General features: G+C 47.6%; 1 protein-coding gene across 2 annotated transcripts; it reads left to right on the top strand.

The window, feature by feature from the left end:
• Nucleotides 1–1096: 1096 nt before the first annotated feature.
• Nucleotides 1097–9870, top strand: SELENOS (selenoprotein S). 2 transcript variants are annotated; one of them, XM_032342222.1, is made up of 5 exons: nucleotides 1097–1227; nucleotides 1920–2054; nucleotides 4000–4106; nucleotides 7011–7179; nucleotides 9195–9870. In XM_032342222.1, exons 1-5 carry the CDS (start codon nucleotides 1152–1154, stop codon nucleotides 9272–9274), a joined length of 567 nt encoding a protein of 188 aa, XP_032198113.1. In that variant the 5' UTR covers nucleotides 1097–1151; the 3' UTR covers nucleotides 9275–9870. The 2 variants fall into 2 exon arrangements, with proteins under 2 accessions (XP_032198113.1, XP_032198112.1); XM_032342221.1 differs by lacking the exon at nucleotides 1097–1227 and adding an exon at nucleotides 1257–1369.
• Nucleotides 9871–10130: the final 260 nt, after the last annotated feature.

The raw sequence follows: 10130 nt of genomic DNA, 5'->3' as shown, positions 1-10130 counted from the left end.
CTGATCCCAAATCAAGTATTGCAGTCATAATTCTAAGAAATAGTTCAGTTCTAGCATATCAGGTTCCTGCAAGATACCAGATGGAGGGAGAAACCACTTCAAAACGAAGAGTGATGGTTCATCACCGTTTACAAGTGAGAGGAAAATATCAAGGAGAGAATAAAATGTCGCCCACATCAAAACAATGGCTGTCCTCACAGCCTTAACTGACAAAATCCAGAGTCCTCAATTTCCCCATTTAAAGAGCCCGTTTTCAAGGCGAAGAAGAGCTTCGACGTCGCCCCCTCTTCGCTGTCTTTTCACGACTATATTCCGGATTCTCCACCCTCCTTTCGAGACACAGCTAGGCGTGTTCACCTCAAAAGCTTCTCCAAAAACACTCAAGCCCAAATTTCAGATAGGGTGGTCAAAGTAGGCCTGGGAGCGGTAGTGACGGGAGAGGAGTGGAAGGCGGTGGAGGAAGGATTTGCAGGCCAGGAAAAAGGGCGAGGAAACTATTCTGAACACCTCCTCCCGCCCTGCGGCACCTAGTAGTGTTGGACTGGATCCGTGCTGGAGCTACTGCTTTAATTCTTTCCCGGGAGGTTTTGGCTCTGGAGGGGAGAAGAACCGTGAGGGTCCACGGAACTTCCTTAGCCCGAAATGGAACCTGGGCAGCTGAAGGAGGAGGCTGCCAGGGTTCACCTGCACGCCTTGGGGGCGGATCTCGGCGGCAACCCTCATCAGCCGGGTTTCTGCCGGTCCAGTTGTGTTGCCCAGTGGGCCCGGGGCAAGGACGTGGGCGCAAATTCTGCTTCCAGGCGGCCCCTAACCCCATGACCTCGGTGTGCAATCAGTACAAACGTAAACATGCCAGCCGGTGTCGGCCAGGAGACCCGTCACGCGGCTTCACTCGGGCGAGAAATGACGCAACCGTGCCACACCGCGCGGTGCAGGCCCGAGGCCTTCTGCCACCGCCCCGCCTACTCTTCCGGCCCCGCCTGGTTGGCCACGCCCTCGCTGTGATTGGCTGAGCCTCAAGGCGGGGTGGCGCCACCATTGGCCGGAACTCTGGGACGCTAGGCTCGAGAGCGCGCCACGTGTCTGTAGGGGCGGGCCGGAAGGCGCAGGCTCCAGCTGACGCAGCCGGGCTGCGCGGCAGAGTGGCGGCCATGGAGCGGGACGGGCAGCAGCTGTCCGCGCGGCCGGCCCTGGAGACGGAGGGGTTGCGCTACCTGCACGTCACCGGTGAGTCGCCGCCGGCCACGGGCTCGTACCGCCGGCTCCCCCGGCGCCGCCATGTTCGGTGGGTCGTCCTCTGCTGCGCGCCGAGCCGGGCCTGGGGAGGCCGGGGGAAGCCTGGCCGGCAGCCGGGAGGCACCGCACGCAGGTCCGGGAGGAGGGCCTGGAGCGCGCGCGGAGGCCGTCCCGGAGCCACAGTGCTCTGGGCGGGGCCGTCGGGCTCCTTTTTACGCGAATCCTTTACTTAATGCGACAAGCCCTTCCGGGTTGCGGTGACTGGAGCCGCTCGGCCCTGGGCATTTTCCTCCAGGTCTCGCGTCACCCCCGCCACCCCACGCCCGGCGCTGTGTCGGCCCCCACGGCCACTCTTTCTATAAGTTCCTGAGGTCTGAAAGGCCTCTGCCCTCCCGAGCCGGATAAACTTCCTTTTCCCCATCAAAACCCGCTCTGCAGTGCCCTCCAGCCTCTGGACTTGCCCCTCAACTCCCCACTTGGTTGAGAAGTCCCTTCTCGGTGACCCCTGAATTGTGCTCGCTTCTTTTCTGACTGCCTGCTTAGGAGGCCATTTCCTCCGCTAGACCCGGAGGGTTTTGAGGGCAGGAGCTACACTTACGTCGTCTTCGTTGAATTTTATGGAAAAAAGTCTAGTAGTGTGGTAATGACTTTCGGTTTCTTAAAAACTGTTTACTTCTTTTCAGTGGGCTCCCTGCTAGCCACCTATGGCTGGTACATCGTCTTCAGCTGCATCCTTCTCTACGTGGTGTTTCAGAAGCTTTCCACCCGGCTGAGGGCCTTGAGACAGAGGCAGCTGGACCGAGCCGCGGCTGCAGTGGGTTAGTGTTTAGAAGTTAGTCTGTTAGGAAGAGCAAGAAGTTCACGATTCTAATCTGTGTGAAAGGAAAGCCATTTTATGCTTCTGTAATTGATTTTGGGGAATGTGCGGTAGCTTTTCTTTCCTATTTTTTTTTTCTAATTTCAGAGATTTTAATGAGATGGAAAACCTGCTTGATGGTGGGTAGAGCACTCACTGCATATCCTGTTAAATGGTTTTTCATTTATAGCGTGGATTGAAATGAAAACGGCACAGCTTCTCCAGACTTGCGGGTCTGCCTGTTGAATCTCTAGAACCATTGGGAGTGCAGGAAACGCAGCCGTGGTTCTTTATATCCACCACATTTTGATTTTCACAACTTCCTCATCAGATCCGATTTCAGATTAACAGTTGGTTGTTTCGAATACATATTCCCTTGGAAAACAGTAGCCTTTTTTGCTAGGCAGAAGCTAGTTTCTGAGGACATATCTAAAAGAAACGTCAAGCACTTTGAGAACGGCAGCTCACTGAAATACAAATCATTCTTCTGACTCAGCACGGTTAGAGTTTGGGGAGAAAAGCAAATGTCGTAATACAAAAGGAGTCACTAGCAGAAAGACTTAGGAGTGTCCTTCTCTGAAACATATCTCTCCTCTCCTCCCATGAAATTCTGTGGTCCTGCCATTCTCTCAGTCTTTTTGATTGTTGGCTGTACTTCTGACAACAAACTACATATTGCAGGTGTACACCTTGCATAAATGCGGGATTTCAAGAGGGTTGCAGGGGTGTTAGGAAACAGCGTCGGTCGCCTGGTGAAGCCATCTCTACGAATGTCGTGCTTGCAGGGTGAGACCCGCTCTTACAACTGAAAAGCAGGTTTATAAGATGACAATACGCTGGGCATTTTTAGAGAAGTTTATTTGTTTCTGTGAGGCACTGCAGAAAGTAGGCATGTAGTCAAAAGTGTTATGTTGTGCTCTTGTACAATTTTGTAGGGAACATGGTTAAAAAAAAATCCACACTCGATTTTCTTCTAAGAATGACCTGAACGTTAGAAATGTTACCAAAATTTACATTTCTGTGAAGTGGAAGTATGATTTTGTTTTGTTTTTAAAGATAAAGTTCTAGTCATATCTCCCACCACGCAAGCACAGACCCACACATCCGTTGCTACCTGGACCACAACACTTTGGCCCATTTTATGTGGATTCAATTAAGTGCTCTTTTTTCCACCACTGTGTAGGTACTGATGGTTGCTTATACTTTTGGAGAGTGCTGATGTGAACACATAGTTCTACTTAGTTTTCTTTAAAAATGGCCACACCGCTGTGTGTGTGCTCTGAGGTGGTTCTGGACAGGGTTGTTTGAATACATGAGCAGGTAGAGAGCTTGACAGTGTATTTATATAAAACAAAGCAGAGAAAACATTGATAAAACTGGGGAGCCCATTTCCATTAATACTAACTGGAAGGATTCTTCTTTTCTGTAGAAACAAGCGTAAAATGCCTAAAGATCTTTATCTCTTTGTGGTATGGATCTGGGCTAACTAAGCGATGGCTAGTGGTCAGAAAATTCTATTTTCCCTTGTTACCTTTTCCAGTTCTGGTCAGGTTGGAGACTGCATGATAGAAGCCCAGGTTGTGGAATGGAATCTCGGGGTGCCCCTCAGACCACTTACATTTCAGTCATGGGCCATGCCAGACTCTCTGAGTGGGAATTGCTGAGGGAACCTGGAAGACATGTTTCTCATAGGGATATCTGGAGCCCTGGACCTTTAACGGGGGGCTAAGATCCACGGCAGTAGGACAGTCTTCTGCCCCCATAAGCAGCAAAATTTATGCACAGCAGGAGAATTTTCATGTAAAGTACATGTTTTTACACTGCTTGACATCAGTACTTCTGTATCCTTCTAATAATACGGACCTCAAGAGTTTCTTTTTTTCTCAAATTTTTTCCTGACATTTTAGAACCTGATGTTGTTGTTAAACGACAGGAGGCTTTAGCAGCTGCTCGTTTGAAAATGCAAGAAGAATTAAATGCACAAGTTGAAAAGCATAAGGAAAAACTAAGACAGGTACGAGCTGGTTTTAATTCAGTACGTGCTTTTAAGAAATATTTTGCTGCTTCGTGGGTGAGAGAGAGAGAGAGAGAGAGCGCGCGTGTGTGTATGTGTGTGTGTGTGTGTGTGTGTGTGTGTATACGCACACTTGCCTGCATGTCCTCCCCACCCCTGCCCCTTAGGGGAGGTACTGGAAACAACTAATTATGTCAAAATCAATTCCACTTAGCTCAGTATTGGTCAGCATCCTTTCTTTGTGCAATACCTTAACCGTTTATGGAGTAAATACTCTTTCAAAAAGGTGTTCCTTTATTTACCTTTTTACTTTTCAATGGTCTCTTCACAGTATTCTCACCCAAAATTGTGTGTCCCTTTGCCATGCCACTGGACACACAAAGTACACATTCCACTTCTTACTCCATTGTCTGTCTCAGGCCTCATCTCTCACACGATCTAACTTGGTGGGGCTATTCAATGGACTGAGGGAGAGCCGGGGGGAGGTCAGCAGTGGGCCCAACCCAGGAGTGAGATGGGGAGCAGGAAAGTGGAGTTTTGAAAGATGTTTTAAAAGGCATGTGGTTCGGTTGGGGATCAGGAGGAGGGGATTCTTCCTACTGATCCCCTGCAAACAGTGGAAGCATGAGGGTCAGGTATTGGGGGTTCGCTGTCTTGGAAGAGCCAAGGACAGCTGTTGGAAGTGACCTGAGCGGTCCGGTGGGTTGTGCCACCTTTCACAGAAGCAAGGCCACCCACCAGATTTGTCCCAGTCTGTGTAACTGAAACAACCAGGTTGTAGATCCTGCTTTCTAAGAAGTTTCAATCCAGATGTTTGTGGCCCTTCTTCATCTCAGAAGAAAGTGTCTGCATGCTCTAAGGCAACAGAGAAATTGGTCTTCCTGTTGGTTTTGCCTGTGTCTCTGGTGTTTCCAGGGTCCAGTGCCTTTCTGCCACCGCTAGTGGCTCTTGTGGTTTCTGCATGGTCATCTAGTACGTGGCTGGTCTTCCCAGCGTGGGCGGAACCCAGGAGGAAAGGGCAGAACAAGACCACACCTCCTCCACAGGTTCTTCCTCCTTCGTCACCCAGTCTTGGCAGCCTTCTTCACTGTTCAGTTGCGTCCTTTCAACTTAAACGCAATCACTAACCTCGAGTGAACTAGCACATTACTGTTACTTACTTAATTTTTTAAATCATACAAAGTAAAAAAAAAAAGTCATTGTTTTAAAAATCTGTACCATGGAAATTAAGTCTCTGATCTCCTTGTTGCTCTACCTGCTGCTGCCCAAGCATTCCATGTTTGATTTTTAGGTTTTTTTCTAGAAATATTTATCTATAATATAAACACCCGTGGAAATTTTTCATTGAAATGGCAGCATGGTATACATAGATGTCATTTTTGAGCCGTTCTAGTTTAGTTTTTCTCTTTGTTAATCTCCAGCCATTATTACTGTTTTGTTCCGAGAGCTGTAGACTAGGTTGAGTTCCTGCTTCGTGTCAGAACTGATGACTTCAGCATCTGAGTTTTTTGTGTGTGTTAGTAAAATAGCTTGATCAGTTATGCAGTTTGCTGATGTAGCTGAAAATAATCTTTTTAAAAGATTATTAAGACTTTTTAAAATTGTAGTGTGGGCACCCCCCCCCAAATTAGGAAAGGGACAAAAGCCTGTGTTTGGTTTTAAGATTGTTATAGCACATGGGGTTCTGTCACCTGTACTTACAGGCAGAGTAGTAATAACAAACTGAATGAGTCCGTCTGACCCACAGCTGAATCAGCTCTCCTGCCTGCTGTCTCAGGACCCATCTGCTGTGTTCCATGCTGGGGTTCTGCGTATCAGCTAGGAGTGTAGACTAGCCTTCAGGCCAAGAGATGATTTCTTCCTTGGCCTCTTGTCCCTGCAAACAGTGGAAGCATGAGGTCAGGTATTGGGGGTTAGCAGCAGCAGCCTCTGAAAGCCGTGGAGAAATTTTCTGGAAATGTGCTTCCTAAGGCATCACATATCCCCATGACGTCACAGTTAACTGGAACAGAGTGAACAGGAGTTCGGGTCTGGCTTCCCTGGGAAGTGAGGAGTATAGGGCACAGAGGTTTGTGCACAGGCAGGTTGCGGTCCTGTGCCTGGCTGTTGGGCAGGCATGCTGCTTTACAAGGAGGAGGAAGCAGAGGCGAAGGTCCAGGGCACTGGGTTTCCCTCCCGCCTGGGGAGTCTGCTTCCTGTGTGCTGACAAGCTTTCTCAAGTGCTCATTGTGCACAGTTTTCTGCTGAAACGAATTTTCCTTTGTTTACAGTAGTACTTGACTTTTCAGAGTGCTTTCCCATCTGTTCACACTGGAGCCTCACAGTCTGCAAAAGCAGAGGGAGTGAGCGGCTTTCCTTAGGTACCTCCACCAGGCGGCACCAGAGTAGGCCTGCCAGCCACCCTCACCCATTCCAAGTGCGAGTTCTTCCGTGTTATAAAAATGTCCTACTGTGGGCAAGTTTCAGAACTGAAACAGCATTCTTTTTCCATGACACTTCTTGCTTTCTTTAATAGTTTATAAAAACACGAGTGCCTGGGTGGCTCAGTCGTTAATGTGTGTCCTCCGCCTCTGCCTTCGGCTTGGGTCATGATCCTAGGGTCCTGGGATCAAGCCCCAGGTCTGGCTCCCTGCTTAGTGGTGAGTCTGCTTCTCCCTCTCCCCACTCCCGACTCACGTTCTCTCCCTCTCTCTCTCTCTCTCAAATAAATAAAATCTTTAAAAAAAGTTTCTGTGAGTTAAACTCCTACCATTAGATGACAGCAGTGTTATTAACTAAAGAAAACGCAGGTGAAGGTTTGGTTTAAAGGACTTTAAAATGAAAAAGTCACCAAAATCAGTGTTTTCTATGGGGAAAGATAGCAGCTTATGAATTCATACTGTTAGCTGTGCAATTCTTTCTCAGCTTGAAGAACAAAAAAGGAGACAGAAGATTGAAATGTGGGACAGCATGCAAGAAGGGAAAAGTTACAAAGGAAATGCAAGAAAGCCTCCAGAAGAAGATGGTCCTGGGCCTTCTACTTCGTCAGTCCTGCCAAAACGGAAAGCTGACAGGAAGCCACTGCGGGGAAGTGGTGAGTACCAGACACTAAAAGATTCTGAGCAATTACAGGGTAGGTTTACCTCGTAAGAACAAGATTCTGTTTCTTCCTTTTATTATCTATAAATTGAAGCTAATTCCTAAGCTTGGGATTATGAAGATAAATAAAAGAAACCCATGCAAAGCATCCCTTAATGGCTGGCGGTCACCAGCTTGGTGAGCTCAGTGCCCTTGTTGCCCAGTGTCCCAGGACAAGGATGTGAGTGTAGGTCCTGCTTCCAGGAGGCCTATACCCTCCTGGGCCTCAGTGTCCAATCAGCAAAGAAAAAGAAAAAACAGTAAACACTGAATAAGAAATTGAAAAGGGAGGTCAGTCACGGCTCCTGGCTTGTATGCCTCTCACCCTTGTCCCACATGGCCCTGGCAGGGGAGAGGTAAGCAGAGGGGCGAGGGATAACTTGCCCCCCGCCCCCCACAGAGGAGCATCACAGGGCTAGAACACTGGTTTTCGTCCTCCCAGTCATGGCCAGCTTGTTTCTTGCAAATAACTTTCTCAAGGAGACACGGACAGATGCTCATTCAGAGCTTTCTTCTGTGCGCAACTCCCGCCCCCCGCGCTCTAGGTGATGCGGTCGCTCCCTGTCTCCATCCCATTCTTGAGGTCTTTCACATCCTTTTGGGAAGATGTGACACACACAAATGAAAATAAGTCATGTTTGTGATCTGCTAGCAGTTCCGCATAGAGCCTGAGGGAGGAGGGGCAAAGGCGCTGGAACGCTTTGTGGAGGAACCAGTTGTAGGCTGAATGCTTCTATTCCCCGTGGGAGGAGGGGCTGTCTGTAGAGGTGCTGCAGAGGCTGGCATCATGGGATCCTGGGGAGACTGGCACGTGGGCTCTGAGGCAGCGTGGACACAAGTTGGGCCACGCTTAAAGGCTGAGCCCTATCCCCTTTATGTCAGAAACCCAGAGCTGGCTTCCTGGAGGAGTGATGTGTCTGAGAAGAAAATGCTGTTTTAAAACTTTCTCTCGGGATGCCTGGGTGGTACAGTTGGTTAGGCGTCCCATCTTTGGTTTCGGCTCAGTCATGATCTCAGGGTTGTGGGATCAAGTCATGATTCCAGGGTCTGGGGATTGAGTCCCACATCAGGCTCTCTGCTCAGCAGGGAGCCTGCTTCCTCCTCTCTCTCTGCCTGTCTCTCTGCCTACTTGTGATCTCTGTCAAATAACTAAATAAAATCTTAAAAAAAAAAAATCAGCCAGAAGATATTTTTTGGAGCAAACAGTGATATTTAGGAGAGGAGTGGGTGTTGTCGGAAATGTAATGGGTGACTTGCTTCTGTGTCTGGTCTCTGTCGTCGTTTCCAGCAATCCTGAGCTAGGTGCTGTCTGGCTAGCTTGGTTTTATCAATAGGGGAACAGAGGCATGGGGAGTTATTGCCCAAAGATCCCACAGCAAAACCTCAGTTAAGGTCTCACTGGCCAAAAGCCTGAGCACTCAGCCTGGTCACCTAATGTCCATTCACATTAGGTTAATAATGTTAATAATATTCCCATTAACTTTGGGAAGCTAATGAGTGGGCGGGTTTAGGAGTGAGGGCGAGGGCCCATGCATGACTTAGGTCTGACCGATAGAAGGGCAAAGTTCTGTTCTGTTTTGATTTTTTTTTACATTTATTTTCTGTAGCTTGCACAGTCCTTATTTGAATGTACACATTTTATGAAGCACTGCAACAGAAGCCTTCATATGCCTAGATCCAGTGATGTTGAGAGGTTTTGGGAACAAATTTATTGGATATTTTGGGGAGTTTTTATGTTTCTGAAGAGTTAAGACCAGGAAGCTAGATGGCTTCTTTTATTCCCACCAGAAAGTCAGTTCAAGCTGCAATGACAGAATAAAGTATTTTTTTCACATGGTAGCTGAAAGTTTTATGAAAAGGTCTGTGAGAAGAGCATCCATATCTTCATAGTGCTTTGTGTGTCAGGCTCATGATTTTATGTTTTATACAGAATGTTCCCAGTACTGTTTTGCTTCCTTTTTCTCATCCCAGGTTACAACCCTTTGTCTGGTGAAGGAGGAGGAACGTGCTCTTGGAGACCCGGACGCAGAGGCCCGTCATCTGGTGGATGAGGCTAAGAATCTTGCTAGTGTCGCTTTTGACATTAGCAAGATGAATCGGTAACCCTGAATTCAATTGCCTTACGCACACTTTTCACAGTGACTAGCCAAGGGAAGTGGGGTTTATTTCTGCTCTTAACTACACTGCGTCTTTAACAGTTGAAGCCAGCATAGGATATAGATGTCACCACTAGCGGTAGTGACAGTCGGTCACACTTCAGTTAAGCCAGTGACTGCAGTCATTGATTTCATGGGTAATTGCTAGTTGGTAGATAAAGCCCTCTAGGTGATTAACAGTCTTGATAAAAGAGACCTAGTGATGGTTCTTCACGTTAGAAGTCCTTGCTGGTCGGACAGTCTCTGTGACAGGTTGCGTTGAATGATGTCTTCCTTGTAAATGGTGAGCCCACCAGCGAGGATTACTGATGCAGACAGTTGATGGGGTTGTTTCTGTATATTTATTTTTATGTACAGAACTTTGTAAAAAAGAAACTGTATATATTAAAAAAAATGCAAAAAACATTTTTAGCATCTTTATTAAATTCAAGGAAATTTCTTTATGAACTTAAATTTGTCTGCCAAACATTAAACAGCTTTTTATCATTCCACCATAACCTCCTATCGCTACTTCTTTTCCCTACTCACTGTTTCTCTCCTGTGGTGAGCGAGGTGAGTGACAGTCAGCTACAATGATTCCCAGAGTTGGCAGGTCCCTTAGGGTTTGTCCATAGAGTTGGGTGCTCGGAGCTGAGTTGCTAAATTAATAGGATAAACAAACATCTTGTCTAGAAGTGTCTCGAGGGCCAACCAGATTGCTAAGGCCCCTTTTGGTTATTCCCCTCACACCATGACTCATTTGTTACGTTCT

This window comes from Mustela erminea, chromosome 5, assembly GCF_009829155.1.
Source record: "Mustela erminea isolate mMusErm1 chromosome 5, mMusErm1.Pri, whole genome shotgun sequence".
NCBI classification, from domain to species: domain Eukaryota; kingdom Metazoa; phylum Chordata; class Mammalia; order Carnivora; family Mustelidae; genus Mustela; species Mustela erminea.
The sequence above is the reverse complement of the archived record's forward strand: the minus strand, read 5'-3'. Positions and strand labels throughout refer to the sequence as shown.